We start from the raw sequence: 15,842 nt of genomic DNA, 5'->3' as shown, positions 1-15,842 counted from the left end.
GTGGATAAGTTCAGAAAGTACACTACATGACCAAAAGTATGTGGACACCTGCTCTTCCAAAATCATGGGCATTAATATGGAGTTGGTCCCCCCCACTCTTCTGGGAAGGCTTTCCACTAGATGTTGGAATATTGTTGCGGGGACTTGCTTCCATTCAGCCAGTAAGGTTGGGCAATTAGGCCTGGCTTGCAGTCGGCGTTCCAATTCAGCCCAAAGGTGTTCGATGGGGTTGAGGTCTGGGCTCTGTGCAGGCCAGTCAAGTTCGACAGACCGTTTCTGTATGGACCTGGCTTTGTGCACGGGGGCATCATGCTGAAACAGGAAAGGGCCTTCCCCAAACTGTTGCCACAAAGTTGGAAGCACAGAATCGTCTAGAATGTCATTGCATGCTGTAGAGTTAAGATTTCCCTTCACTGGAAATAAGGGGCCCCAACCGTAAACCACCACAGACCATTATTCTTCCTCCACCAAACTTTACATTTGGCACTCTGCATTGGGGCAGGTAGTGTTCTCCTGGCATCCGCCAAACCCAGATTCGTCTGTCAGACTGACAGATCGTGAAGCGTGATTCATCACTCCAAAGAATGCATTTCCGCTGGTCCAATGGTAGCGACCTTCACACCACTCCAGCCGACACTTTGCATTGCGTATGGTGATCTTAGGCTTTTGTGCGCCTGCTCAACCATGGAAACCCATTTCATGAAGCTCCCGACGAACAATTATTGAGCTTACGTTGCTTCCAGAGGCAGTTTGGAACTCGGAAGTCCCATTCTGTGAGCTTGTTGTTGCTCCTAGACGTTTCCGCCTCACAATAACAGCACTTCGTTGACCAGGACAGAAATGTGACGAACTGACTTGGAGGGGTGGCATCCTATGACGGTGCCACGTTAAATCACTGAGCTCTACAGTAAGGCCAATGTTTGTCTATGGAGATTGCATGACTGTCCTTGGTTTTATACACCTGTCAGCAACATTTGTGGCTGAAATAGCCAAATCCAATCATTTGAAGGGCTGTCCACATACTTATCTCGGTTTCACTCGGTTTGAGAACATTCTCACGTTTGGTGCCTATTGAACATGTCCCTAGGTTGTGGCAGGCAGGGGCTCAGTACCTGAGACGTATTAATGCTATGCTAATGAAAATAAGAGGAGCAGAGCCTAACCCCAGAGGAGCAGAGCCTAACCCCAGAGGAGCAGAGCCTAACCCCAGAGGAGCAGAGCCTAACCCCAGATGAGCAGAGCTGTTAGTGGTTTAGATGGACATATTGTACACATACTGTACACCGAGACCTTGATACAAGCAAGCTTCCAGTCAATGAAAAGGCAGCTAAAAGAGTGTGTGCATGCACAGCTCAATTCTGATGTGTTTTCCTTACAAAATGGTCTTTTGACCAATCAGATCAGCTCTTAAAAAGATCATAATTGCCCAGCCTGTGTGTTGCATGTGAATGTGTTGCTTGTGCCTGCCCTGCGTGCACAGTGTCCCGTTCCAGCCGGTGGCAGTGGATGTTCCCCTGTTGTCACACGTACTGCTGGGGCTGTTTCTGCGGGGCGGCAGCCGAGGCCAGGGTCTTGGCTTTCTCTGTAGCAGTCTTCACTGTGTCCCGGACGCAGGGCTGGCGCTGGGGTGCCTCTCCTGTGGGCAGAAGACGAGAGACATGGGGTGAGTGTGTATACAGTAAACTAACCAACTCGGTTCCAAAACTGGTGGTACCATGAATGCAAAATGTGAACATGGAGTGAATGAATACAACTCCACATTACTTCAAGATTTGATATCCTGAGTCTAGAAGTGTGTGTGTGTGTGTGTGTGTGTGTGTGTTGGAAAGACCACAAGGCTCAGGTAACAGGACTCTTGTCATGATGAGGAAGCCAGCAGGACTTCTGGTCAGGGGTTTGTTCCTGGGTCAGCATTCTCTCTAACAGTGTGTGTGGTTTGGTTTTACTATCCTTGTGGGTACCAGAAGTCCTCACAAGGATAGCAAAACAAGGAACATTTGACAAGTGGGGATATTTTGCCTGTCCCCACAAGGAAAAAGGCTATTTTAGACTTAGGGGTTAGAGTGAAGGTTAAAATGTTTAGGGAAAATAGGATTTTGATTGGGAATACATTTTAAAACATGTGTGAAACAACATCATAATCTTCCATCTATCCATCCACCTATAAAATATTATTTGAGACGTAGGGGTTAGAGTTGAGGTGATCTCTACCGTCCTCAGAGGTCTCCTAGTCAACACACTAGCACCGTCACAACAAAGACAAGCAGAGCATTCCTCTTCTTCAGTGTGAGTTGTGAACACGGAGGCCATCCAAATGCTTCTAACAGATACTTCAAACATCTGGAAAATATTTAGACTGTCAGAGAGGAGAGGAGCCAATCTTGGAGTGGTTGTTGAGGCTGAGAGATCCTATCTGGAGCGACCAGTAGGGAAGGAGGGGGAGAAAGACACACACACACACACAGGATCCAGTCAGACAGGCCAAGAAAGACTAAGATGAAAGTTAGGGAAAGAGGGCGAGAGAAAGATACTCAGAAAAAGGTGGCAGGTACTCCAGTAAGAGAGATCTAGACAAAAGTGTCTTGGTCAGTGAGTTGGTCAGGCCCACTGAGTCTGGCCAGCCTACAAGAGATGGGGTCAGTGGCAGCATAGCGTGATGTGGCCCAGAGGAACCTTAGCTCAGGGGACAAACTGTACTGGGAACAGGGACAAGGAGAGATGGGACAGAGGAAGGAGGCTACAGTAACTGTACTGGGAACAGGGATGAGAAGACAGTGAGGAGGAAGATGTTCTATGCTAGGCCAGGGTCTGGCTTAGACTTCATAGCACCACATACACTGTTCTACTACAAATAGACAATGGGGGGGAAACTATGACAACACACTCTCTCTGCTCTCCCTTTCTCCCTCCGTCTCCCCCTGACTGAACCCAGCCCAGCTGCAGGTCTGGAGCCACTGACCAGAATAACCACAGCTCTGGTCCCTTCCCAGGGCCGGCTGCCTTGGCTGACCCCCAGAGCACCCTCTCTCTGGGGGGGATAGAAAGCTTCTGAGGCCTCCACACAAAGCCACATCTTTCCTCTGGACTCTTTGAGCTCAACCCTCGCTCCCGCTCTCTTTCTCATCCTTGGACGTGGTCGCGAACCTCGGGGCTGGAGATGGAGGGAAGATTAGTCGCTTGACACAAACGGACGTGTGTGTGTACGCAGTCGCAAACACAAGCAGACACACCGACGCAGTCGGATAGTCTCTAGCGCACACACTAACAGAAATACGTGCAGTCTCACACACTCAGTTATGAATAAAAACCCGTTTGATGTTGGCCAATGACAGCAGGAGGTGGCCCTGGTTGTTTCTACCACAATGTCTGAAATGGCACCCTACTCCCTATTGGCCCTGGTCAAAAGTAGTGCACTACATAGTGGATAGGGTGACGTTCCAGACGCACGTGACTTTGATCAAACCTTCTTGGACATCTGGTATGCTCGTTTGACGATTTCTCAGTTATGTATCATCCTTGTTACGACCCCTTTCACAGTACTGGAGGTACTGTGTATCGGTTCTGGCCGCTCCTGTGGAGGCGGTGGAGCCCAATTAACTGAAAAGTCGGGCACAGTGGGAGGTTGGGTAGGCAGAGCGGTGCTAAGAAAGAGACCCTGTAAAGCTTTAAAAACGCTAGGAACGATCCTCCACTATGTGGGGGGATGATCTGGCAGGGGTTCTGCACCCTGAGGAAATATTATATTCCCCGAGTAAGTGAATTAATAAAAACGCTAGGAACGATCCTCCACTATGTGGGGGATGATCTGGCAGGGGTTCTGCACCCTGAGGAAATATTATATTCCCCGAGTAAGTGAATTAATAAAAACGCTAGGAACGATCCTCCACTATGTGGGGGGATGATCTGGCAGGGGTTCTGCACCCTGAGGAAATATTATATTCCCCGAGTAAGTGAATTAATAAAAACGCTAGGAACGATCCTCCACTATGTGGGGGAATGATCTGGCAGGGGTTCTGCACCCTGAGGAAATATTATATTCCCCGAGTAAGTGAATTAATAAAAACGCTAGGAACGATCCTCCACTATGTGGGGGAATGATCTGGCAGGGGTTCTGCACCCTGAGGAAATATTATATTCCCCGAGTAAGTGAATTAATAAAAACGCTAGGAACGATCCTCCACTATGTGGGGGGATGATCTGGCAGGGGTTCTGCACCCTGAGGAAATATTATATTCCCCGAGTAAGTGAATTAATAAAAACGCATGAAACGAGAAAATGTCCTTTGTTCTTGTCACCCGAACAGGAAAATTAAATATCACAGAAGTTACATCAAATCAATTTAGAGTGGAATATTATGTGAATCATAACTACATGATTCACACAGCTAAACTACTTTTTTCATGAAAATAAAATCCCCATTGACATCCATCTCAAGTTAGAATGCCTTCAGCCTACATGCACTTGCATCAACTGGGGCAAAATGATGGTACACTGAGTCTACAAAACATTAGGAACACCTGCGCTTTCCATGAAACACACTGACAAGGTGAATCCCTTATTGATGGCACTTTAAAAAATTTGCCCTTTTTTTCCCCTCCCCAATTTCGTGGTATCCAATTGGTAGTTAAGTCTTGTCTCTGCAACTCCAGTACGGACTCGGGAGAGGCGAAGGTCGAGAGCCATGCGTCCCCCGAAACAACCCAACCTAGCCGCACTGCTTCTTGACACAATGCACATCCTACCCGGAAGAGGAAACACCGTACACCTGGCGACCTGGTCAGCGTGCGCTGCGCCCGGCAAAACGAGTTGCTAGTGCGCGATAAGACAAGGATATCCCTGACGGCCAAACCCTCCAAAACCCGGACGACGCTGGGCCAATTGTGTGATGTCACTTGTTAAATCAACTTCAAAATCAGTATAGGTGAAGCCTTGAGACACTGTGTGTGTGCCATTCAGAGAGTAAATAAGCGAGACAAAAGATTGAAGTGCATTTGAACGGGGTATGGTAGTATATGCCAGGTGCACAAGAACTGCAACGCTGCTGGGATTTTCCACTTTTAACAGTTTGCATTGGCGTCAACATGGGCCAGCATCCCTGTGGAATGCTTTCAACACCTTATAGTCCATGATCCGAAACATTGAGGATGTTCTGAAGGCAAAGGGGGTTGCAACTCAATATTAGGAAGGTGTTCTTAATGTTTTGTACACAGTATTTGCAGCAGCTACAGAACCACAGAAACACAATACAGGATCTAATGCTCTAGAAAAGCTGGTCATGTCTGTCCACATTGATGCCAAAGGGAATCATGACTGTACTGGACTGCATTGTTCCTCAACTACTGTGGATCCTAGAGACTGTTCTAGAAATGGCTGCCTAGCGGCTACAGAAGCTACTACCAGACAGACGAGTGACATCCCCCAGCAAGGGGTTGGGACGAGGGTGTCACAGATCCATGGCTCTGTTGCAATATCCACACAAGTCTACACCTGTTGTATTCGGTGCACGTGACAAACTTTGATTTGATGCATACCATTTAGGAGGAAGCTATTGTGTCAAATGGTATCTTATGTACTATATAGTGCATTACACTACTATTGACCAGGGCCCATAAGACTAAAGTAGTGCACTATATAGGACACAGGGATCAACTTCAGACAGTCTGCACTGGACAAGTGGTACAATTAGTATGGATATTGGAACGTAGCCATACCGTCACCATAGTGACAGACCCTAGTACTGTACTGACCACCATAATAAACCTGAGACCTAGTCCAGCTGTAGTAACAGACCCTAGTACTGTACTGACCACCATAATAAACCTGAGACCTAGTGACAGACCCTAGTACTGTACTGACCACCATAATAAACCTGAGACCTAGTCCAGCTGTAGTAACAGACCCTAGTACTGTACTGACCACCATAATAAACCTGAGACCTAGTCCAGCTGTAGTGACAGATCCTAGTACTGTACTGACCACCACAATAAACCTGAGACCTAGTCCAGCTGTAGTAACAGATCCTAGTACTGTACTGACCACCACAATAAACCTGAGACCTAGTCCAGCTGTAGTAACAGATCCTAGTACTGTACTGACCACCACAATAAACCTGAGACCTAGTGACAGACCCTAGTACTGTACTTACCATCGCAATAAACCTGAGACCTAGTCCAGAGTAGTGACGGCATGATGCACACAGACAGAGGGGACAAAGACACAACAATGGAAATATGTCCTATAGTTTCTTACCAAGAAGACAATGAATGTTCCTGAGTGGCCGAGTTACAGTTTTGACTTAAATCTACAGAGAGACCTGAAAATGGTCAACAACTCATTTGACAGAGCTTGAAGATGTTTGAAAAGAATGGGCAAATGTTGCACTATCCATGTGTAGAAAGCTCCTAGTGACTTACCCAGAAAGACTCACAGCTGTAATCGCTGCCAAAGGTGCTTCTACAAAGTATTGACTTCAGAGGTGTGAATACTTATGTAAATGAGATTTGTATTTCATTTGTAATACATTTGCAAACATTTCTAAAAACTTGTCTTCACTTTGTCATTATGGGGTATTGTGTGTAAATGGTTGAGGAAAAACTATATATTTAATCCATTTTGAATTGCGTCTGTAACACAACAAAATGTGGAATAAGTCAAGGGGTAATGAACACTTCCTGAAAGCCCTGGGGCATATGGCGCAGTCACGCAACGCGTGGGACCAAACACTTGTCTGTGACTATACGGCTTAAGCTAGTCACATGGGATGTTTTCAGCCTCTGAACATAGACAAACGGTTGAATCATTGACTCAACCAGACTCGTTCAATTAGGAGAGTGGGAACTAGTAGGTGTCACTCTTTAGGGAGGGATATCTCCGAGACGAGAAAATGGCCATACTCAAGACATGCAGTAAATCAGTAATCATTATCGTCGTATCACTCCACTCGGCGAAGGACTTCGAGAGACGCAATCACGGCCTGATTATCCAGACGATTGTGTGTTACACTTCCAGGGGAGAGAGATCTGGCGTCTTCTCACCCAAAGGCATGATGAGAGGGTTAGTGTTGAGAGTTGATTGGTGGGTGGGAGCTGTGATTCATTTCACAACTTCACTTCATACCACAGCAATCAGCCATGAGGAGACTGACATACTTTTTGGTACTTTCCGTCATATTTTCCACATTACACAATCTCCCAAAAATATAACTTTTTCCCTCTAAGAAAAGTTTGCCCATCGCCTCCAACCACATCATAAATCCCAGAAATAAAGTTGTTTGGCTCCCTGCTTCTCCTACTTCAGTACGTACCGTGTAAGTTAGACAGAGCGTACTCCAGGCCCTTCATGGCCTTCACCTGGTTGCTCTTGAAGCGGGCCAAGCCAAACTCCTGGGGAACAGAACAGACGGACATGACAGGAAACAGCAGGGTTTAAATGGGGAGACATGAGAACAGCAGGGTACTTCCCCCCCTCTTTCTTTCTCCCTCCTTTCATCTCTCTTGTTCTCTCTCTTTCCCTTTATCTCAACTTCCTTTCTCTCTCTAGGGGTAGTCAAGGCTGGCCCACACTGCTAATAATAATAATAATAATAATAATAATAATATTTTGTTCTACCCTTGCGTAGAAAACATTCCTGGTGGAAGATGACCATTTCTTTGTTTTGGCATCTGCAGACACTTTTCCTCTTGTGCCATTACTCAACCCTATAAACCCACTCTCGTGTGTGTGTGTGTGAGTGAGAGCGAGCGACAGAATGCCTAGCTTGCTGAGGTGGAAAATACTTATGTGGGCCTCTTAGATTTGCCGACCAAATATCTGGGTGGAACTTAAGGGAAAATCTGTTTTTCAACTCATTGGGCTTTTGTTATAGATGGATTATATACATATGTTCTCATAGGTGTCCAACAACGACCGCAAGCAGATCCTTCAAATTGATTTCCCAGGCTACAAATCCAAATGGACTGCTGCTTTGCAGACTGCTGCTATTCAATATCTGCTCCCATTTAAACGGGTCATGGCTTTGGTGATGAAAAGGGATCGTCTGTCCTGAGGTGAACTGGAGGTGAGGTACTTGAACTATTTTGCTGTAGTGTAGTGGTCCTCTGAGCCTCGTATACGTGGATGTATTCAATAGCCACCAGGCCTGGGTTCAAATAGTATTTGTTATCCATTAAAATAATTTAGCTGCACTTGTTTGAGCTTGATTGGCGCAATGTCACCAATGGAGTAGTCCCAAAACCAAACTCATTCGGCAACCCAGACAGGCTCAATCAAACACTCAAAGTATTTGAAAGAAAGCAAACACTATTTGAACCCAGGTCTGCTTCGAACATTACTTTAGTCCTGGATGTACACTATCCATACAGGGAGACAGGACTGTCCTATAGCTGCTCTGGGGCTGGCCTGTCCTATAGCTGCTCTGGGGCTGGCCTGTCCTATAGCTGCTCTGGGGCTGGCCTGTCCTATAGCTGCTCTGGGGCTGGCCTGTCCTATAGCTGCTCTGGGGCTGGCCTGTCCTATAGCTGCTCTGGGGCTGTGGTATTTTCTGTTGTGCTGCTCTGTACTACATCGGTGCTGTACCTGGATAGGTCTGGAGAAGCCGTAGACTCCAGAAGAGATCCAGGCCTCTCGTCTGAGCAGCGTGAAGGCAGGCCGGTCCTCTGACTCCTGGAACACGCAGCGCTCCTCCACAGTCTAGGAAAGAAAGGAGGAAGGGATGGGGGGAGAGGGTTATTAACCAGGTGGTGTTGGTTTGCTGCCCTCAACTATAGGGCACAATACAAAAAGAAGCAAACAACTTCAATGCAAAATTAATGAAGAACAAGTTATCAATTCCACTTCATTTTGAGGAACTGGTTGCATGCGATAATAACATACTGTTTTGGAAGAATGACATTTTGTTCTGAAATATCATCGTGTAGATAATTACAAAGTTGTTCCATCTGTCTAGTGATATGAGTCATCCCCTCCTTCAGCTGCCGTCTACTGGAATCAAAACAAGACAGCGCTCGCTAGCACGCTGCCACAACGCTTTGCGTTAACTAGACGGCGGGCATAATCTGGTGGGGTGTGGGTGGGTGTGTGTTCCTTATGGTGCTCCTCTTTGCTCATCCATCAAGTTGACAGCACCATATCTTGTTAGATAGACGTCAAGTGTTGGCGATCTTGAGACGAACACAAAGTGGGAAGGGGATGGACAAAGTGTTGGTTGAATCATAAAAAGGTCTGTGTATGATTGTAGTGTAGGTCTAGTTGACATTGACCAGGTATGGTGAGATAAAATGTCCCATTCAGTCTCTCACATTAAAGCCTTGTTCTATTGTAGAATGGAGAGTGAACTCTGACTCTCGTATAGACTTGATGTAAACCATGAGATATCCACCCACCCGGCTGACTCAAAGGAGGTTACACAACTTCATCTCTTTCTCATCCAACAAACCAGGTCCCTGAGAAACAGAAAACCACCAACAATACATTTCACGTCTGTGTCTCTTTAGTCAAGGGCTTACCAGTCCGAAACAATATCCAGCCAGACTGCGGAAATGTTGCAATTTTTTTAATAGGAAATGTCACAAATTATATACAATGGAAAACATTGTGGGTATCAGCATGAAGGAATTTCTCTGGGAAACAGTATATTCATTGTGCTGTAGGCTTGGAGACGGTCGGTTGCTAGAGAAAACAAACAAGCGCAACCAGTAAACAAGCCAGTCTCTCAGGGGGGAGGGGCAACGCAGAGGGCACTTTCTTGTCAATGTCTAGGGTCTTGTGGCTGTAATATAGGTCAACCACTGGAGGTCATGAAGGGACAGATACCAACCTAGCCTAAACCATTGAGGAAAATATATTTCATTCTGTATCTAAAGATATGCAATAATAACACTATTTGGACAGCAGTTTTCATGTCGACGTGCATATCAAAGTCTCTGTTCAATAGTAGGCTGTGTGCTAATACGTAGATACATTCTTATCTTAGTCAATACTAATAGTGTCAGTGTTTCCTTTTTTTAGAGGCGGTGCGCCGCTGCTAGATGCAGTAGGGGAAACACAGCGTGTTCCTCTGTCTGGTGGTGGTGCTGATACCATCTCCTAAAGACAGAACACAGATTTCTAACAAATACAAGACACTACATGGTGCTGAGTCAGTGTTCTGTAAAGGGACATGAGCGTCCACCAACCTAGTAAAACAGAGAAACCTACACGTACTAACAAACACATACATGAACTACATGTGCCTGGCATGAGTGTCAAACCCACATGTTGGTGTTACAAGCACCATTCTCCAACCACTAAGCTGTGGGAACCAGTATCCCTGGGTTCCAAATCAACACCTAGCCCCTACTCACTTCTTGGTGTAGGGGCTAGGGGTCGACTCAGAACGGAGCATATGTCGGGGTGTACCTCACCATTAACGTAGTGTGATTGAGGTTCCAGGTGTACGTGGTGAGGCTCTTGGTGACCGGGTCGACGACGGAGTCCTCTACGATGTAGACGGAGCGTGATAGGTTGGAGGGGAAGAGGAACTCGGCCCAGCGAGGCATTCGATTGGTCTTGGTGAGCAGGCGTCTGGAGAGAAGCCGCTGGTCCGCCGTCACCTCACGGAGCACCACGTCCTCCGTGAGAACATGGGTGCTGATGCACGGGAACACACACAATGTTTGCGGTATGCTATCAGTTGGTCCAATTACTAGTTGTTCAGACAACATAACATATTTTCACGACACTTAACATACTCCACAAACACATTTTAACATGGTCAGTACTTCTGCATTTAACCTGCTAAATAGTTGCAGATTTGTACATTTCAAGTACTTCTATTTGATTATTAGCAATCGAATACAAACCTTGAATCAAGTAGTCAAATAAAAGGAAAGATGGCTGGGTTAAATACAGAGCAGAAATTAACAATACAAACTAAATGAAGCCACTAAGTCACTTCCTTCTGATCTGACAAAGCTTGGCATCACTTCTCCACTGTGATCATTCTCAGTTCTCCATCTTAATAAACTCTTCTCACTGTTGTTTTTTCTAAACTTGTGTAACAGCGTCAGACACCATCGTCTCATTGTGATTGAGAGCAGGGCAATTCCACAGTAACATAATGATGCTGAGACTGATTTTTTCACTTTAGAATGTATATCAAACAAAAAAACAATGACTGCAAAGTTAAACTGTACAACTCTATGCATAAGGACTACGTGTACCAATGTCCACTGAACATTTTACAAAAACACATTTGGTTGAACAGTGCAGATGCACAGTTTGGCTATAGAATGACGGTTGGTGCCGTTTGTGCATATTCACATTCACAGCTGATAGTAGGAGAAAACAGACAGGTTTTCCATGGGTCTGGAGTTTGTTACTCAATGGAAAATAGGCATATCCCTTTTCTCTCCTACTAGATGCGCATCTCACCAAATCATTGAGGCATCCGCCATAAAAAGGTCAGCGCGAGGTCCTGTACCTGAATGGGTTGGGATACCTCTGCCAGAAGGCAGAGACAACATGGTCCCACGTGGTCCTGATGTCTACATCGTTAGAGAAGTACTTGACCATTCTCCCCCTGCCTGCCGATGTGCAGGCTGTTGGTCTGAACACGGACTTCTTCGGATTGTCCTGTCTGTGATAACTATGCTGGGTGCTCTGATGTTACTGACTCCATCCACACCTGACGCACACACTGAACCCTGGCGAGGAAGAGAGGTGGAGGGAGGGAGAGAGGGGTATTTCAGGATAACAGGTATAATAGGACAGACCTTTATCTCAGCTACATGTAGGTCTGATAACATCAGATACTGTATGTGTTCAAAACAGAACCAAAAAGATATGTTGTTCTGCTCTAGGTTTGTAGCTACTACTTACATGAGAAATGGGTGCTAAGTGCCTTGCCTCAAGGGCACATTGGTAGATTTTTCACCTAGTCGCCTCGTGGATTCGAACCAGGGACCTTTCAGTTACTGACCCAATGTGCTTAACCGTTAGGCTACCTGCTGCCCGTCCCACAAAATAGAATGTGCTGTGTAAAAGTAGCTAGCTTAGTATCTCCTGACAGCCGGGTCAAATACACACAGGTATCGTATGGACTTAGAGCAGTACACCCTGCGGGGTATCACCGTTCGCTTTACTAGACCTGTCACAGATTCAGTCACATACTGTACAAGGGGAGAAGGAACATTGCTCAGGTTGCATGGGAAATAACGTGACCCCCTGCAACATGTGACAGTTGTGACGTTAGATGACGAGTGGCACAAGGTCTTCACTAGTTACCACAGCTACAGTCATATTTATCACTAAACCCCGCCTGTTCCTACAAATTATCTCCTTAAAATCCGAGGTTTACCCCAAACTTAACCACACTGCTAACCTTATGGCCAACTTTAATTTAAAGACCAAAAAGCACATTTTTGTTTTCATTAATTTTTACGAACTAGACCATTCTGACTTTGTGGCTGTGGTAACTAGTGACAACCATCAAACTGCTCATTCAATCGACAAAGCATACCGGTTTTGAAATTAATCTTGTTCTATTAATACCTAGCTACATTGCCAAGCACATAACTCCCGTTCCCTTTACAATGTACTTGTCTGGATTGAGCGTGCTGGTCTTTGTGGAACATGTCACATTGACTGATCGTGCTATCATGCGACCTAGCTGGCAAAAACACTCAATTCATGCACGATTATGAAGGCTAGATAAGTTATTAGCTAGCTAGTAATTCGCTACTATACGAGTTTGTCTAGCTTACTGACATAATTTTAGCAGTTTCACATGGTGAAATGTTACGTTAGCTATCGTTTTGTTACGTGTTAGCATGAGTAGCTTAGCTTGCTAGCTAATTCCTCAAAATACAGATATCAAGTTATCAAACTGTACTGAACTATGGCAAGTATTTACTGTTCACATACCTGATATACTATCGCAGCATTTATGGGGATTTTCAGTGCACCAATAGTTAGATTTCCTCCGTCATGTTCCCTATTTTGATAGTAGCGTAACAGCAGTCGTCATTGAATCGGAAGTTGCCTAGTCCAAAAGTGGCATGTGTAGTATCCAACAATGCACCGCTTTAATCATGAATATTCATGACAGGACTACAACTCTCTTCTTCTATTGGACTTCATTTGTGAAAACCACGCCGATGAAGATACATTGTCATGATGTATACTTTTTTTAAACAGGAATATCTTTCGTTATTTGTCTGTTCTTGGAGATGTTTACATTTTGAAATAATGTAAGGTAATAATTCACATCCAAACTGTTAATAATTTGTTTTTAGTAGCCTCTACAGTACATTGGCAGTGGTATATCCCCTTCTAGTGGTCTCTGTAACAGGTTTGTACTGTGCAGATTGAACTATTTGCATGATTCACGTCCATTTGTGCATCATCTGGGCAGATGTAATCACAAAAACGTTTCATCATTTCTTTATTTAGTAACTATACCACAAACACACCAATGCATTAAATGGATTTTGCTGAATAAGATATGCAATAGATACTTGATCATTAAGACAAAAATATATAATTTAGTGCAAATGTAAATGTCAATTTAGAGACATATCTTAATGCCCATTTAGATTAGATATTTATACAATATGAAATAAAAATCCAAAATAAATAGGGAACATACAATTCATTCATGAAACAAATACTGCAAATGTCTTTCTTATGTTACCTGCTTCAACATTAGTACTGCATTTATCTGTAAGATAAACAGGCTTACTATTCATGTCCCAGGTACACCTAAATAGATGTAGTAGTTTACAAATTCCAGTAATAGGGTTTCCCCAGTAGGCTTCAGTATCCACACTTAGACCACAGTCTCTACGCCCCACATTAAATCTCTGAGTTTGGTGTAGCAGTAACCGGGTCCGTACGGAGAGAAGTCTCCCTCGTAGTACACCACAAAACTGTCCCGTTGCTGCTGAGGCACACGATGCACCTTACTACTATAGGCCCCCCAGTGACTGTCCATAGCGTAGGACTTACTATCATAGATACTGTAGTTAGAGACACCTGCCTTGGCCATCAAGGCACTAGCTGGGTAGCGTCGCACCTCATCATGGTTGTGGTTCACTTTATTGATCATATGACCAGACTCCTTCACTGTTGTAATGGTAATGGATACAGAGTCTGCTCCAGCCCCAGATCTATACCCAGTCTCAGTCCTCTTGTCCCCATCAGGCTCCTCTGAGTCTCTGGCCACCCTGGAAGACTCTTTGGTTCTAGGCATCTGCTTCCTCTTCCTACACATGCGACAGAGGCAGTTGAGACATTGGCGCCAGGTGGGGAACTTGGTGCAGCCGTTGGTTCTGTTAGCCAGAATGATAGCCACCACCCCTGGGAGGCAGATGGCAGGTCCAATGGCGATGAGAGGGATCCCACCCAGGGTCTCTCCCTTCATGCCTGACATGGTGAACATGAAGCCGAAGAACAGTAAGGGGCTGCTGATGGCCACCACCATCCCTGTGCGGGGGTTCATGTCGTCGACCCTCATGGTGTCCAGCCCTCCACGTCACTGAGTTCGCTCACTTCGAGACGGTACACTCCTCACAGTCCTCTTGTAACACTGTATTCCAGAGTCTAACCCTAACCCACTCACAAGATGGGATATGTCGGGCGCATGCAATCTGTCGATCACTCAAATGGCATTGAGTGTCTAATTAACACACTTTTCAACCAGGCATGTTATGCCTTCAGCTCTGTTTCTTAGCTATTACGCAGCACTAGTTGGTGTTGTACTTACCTTCTCCACTTCATAACAAATGGTGGTAGGCAACTGCCATATTTACTGAAGTATAAACTTTCCCCTGTCAAAACATCAATTGCAGTTTTCCTTTGCAAGTCACTTGAACTCCTCAGAAAATAGTCACTTTTGAATTAGTAGAAAAACCTCTATCAAACATGAATTATATTCATACTTTATGAATGACTCATTCAATGGAAAGGCTGGGTGTAGTTGGTCTGTGCTGCATCGCCTGATGAAGTCTGTCTAGATATAACTGTGGTTGATTGTGTGTTTGGAGACAGTCTAGGGAGGTTGAAGATGGACACGTACCCTTTAGAACGGGATCTGACTTACTAGAGGTGGAATGAAAGTCATCCCGAACACTTCCATCTGCTCTGTGGTTCTAGCCAAGAGACACAGTGTGCCTTACCCAAACCACAAACAAATATATAGAGAAGGAGATCAGCTCTCTGGGTCTAACCTTGGTCCAACAGATGACGATACCTCCTATGAACCTAATTCTGGACTTTGATTTAAATGGCTTCGGGGTGTGTCCTGGCCCCCATTTCAAGGGAAGATGTTTTGACATGGGTCAAGCTTCTACTAGTGAGAGAGGAAGACGCCAATTCCCCCAGTGCTGTCTGATGCATATGGGGGAGTCGGAGATGCTCCTTCAATGGTCTCGTATTTGAGTGATACATGTTAGGAGGGCGGTAGCAAAACCAGCCCCTTGCTGTAAATCAAAACTGGGTGTGTCCCTTTGCTTGTGCATGGGGAGTCATCCTTGGGGTACCAAAATGTTTTGGAAAAATACACGGAAAGGGTCATGGGTTCATTGATTTTCATGCAACGAAAGAGAGCCTGGTTTGATTGCCACTGTAATGTTTTCTTTATCATGTTTTACTCTGAAGACAATGGCACTATCGCTCTAACAACTCTGACCTACAGATGTAGGATCTTTAATATGAGACAGTCTGCTACAGCAGGAAAATATCCTGCAGCAAGAGGTAATTAGAATTATTATGTGGATTATAGTTAATGGACATTTTTGTAGGGGTTGACACATCAAGTCTGAAATTTCAAAGTGGAAAACTACACATTTTTAATTTCCTGCAATGCA

General features: G+C 45.1%; 1 protein-coding gene across 4 annotated transcripts; it reads right to left on the bottom strand.

Annotated features, from left to right (window-relative positions):
• Positions 1 to 906: 906 nt before the first annotated feature.
• Positions 907 to 14,990, bottom strand: LOC112240925 (PRELI domain-containing protein 1, mitochondrial). Of its 4 annotated transcripts, none has more exons than XM_042318689.1 (6): positions 14,741 to 14,990; positions 11,459 to 11,681; positions 10,401 to 10,626; positions 8,575 to 8,688; positions 7,304 to 7,382; positions 907 to 1,636 (listed from the first exon to the last, which is right to left on the bottom strand). In XM_042318689.1, the coding sequence occupies exons 2-6, from the start codon at positions 11,548 to 11,550 to the stop codon at positions 1,521 to 1,523; spliced, it is 627 nt and encodes a 208-aa protein (XP_042174623.1). In that variant the 5' UTR covers positions 11,551 to 11,681; positions 14,741 to 14,990; the 3' UTR covers positions 907 to 1,520. The 4 variants fall into 4 exon arrangements, 3 of the variants coding, with proteins under 3 accessions (XP_042174623.1, XP_042174622.1, XP_042174626.1); XM_042318688.1 differs by lacking the exon at positions 14,741 to 14,990 and adding an exon at positions 12,901 to 13,051; XM_042318692.1 differs by lacking the exon at positions 14,741 to 14,990 and adding an exon at positions 11,857 to 12,005.
• Between the last annotated feature and the right edge of the window lie 852 nt (positions 14,991 to 15,842).

Source organism: Oncorhynchus tshawytscha, unplaced genomic scaffold, assembly GCF_018296145.1.
Source record: "Oncorhynchus tshawytscha isolate Ot180627B unplaced genomic scaffold, Otsh_v2.0 Un_contig_4803_pilon_pilon, whole genome shotgun sequence".
In the NCBI taxonomy this organism is placed as follows: Eukaryota; Metazoa; Chordata; class Actinopteri; order Salmoniformes; family Salmonidae; genus Oncorhynchus; species Oncorhynchus tshawytscha.
The sequence above is the reverse complement of the archived record's forward strand: the minus strand, read 5'-3'. Positions and strand labels throughout refer to the sequence as shown.

What these genes read in the sequence shown, in the direction of transcription:
- LOC112240925 (XM_042318689.1), bottom strand. Translation starts at nt 11,550, where the DNA reads ATGGTCAAGTACTTCTCTAACGATGTAGACATCAGGACCACGTGGGAC. An exon ending in AGGTATCCCAACCCATTCAG is followed by an intron (nt 10,627 to 11,458) that starts GTACAGGACCTC and finishes CCCGTGCATCAG; the next exon opens with CACCCATGTTCTCACGGAGG. An exon ending in GCTTCTCCAGACCTATCCAG is followed by an intron (nt 7,383 to 8,574) that starts GTACAGCACCGA and finishes TCTGTTCCCCAG; the next exon opens with GAGTTTGGCTTGGCCCGCTT.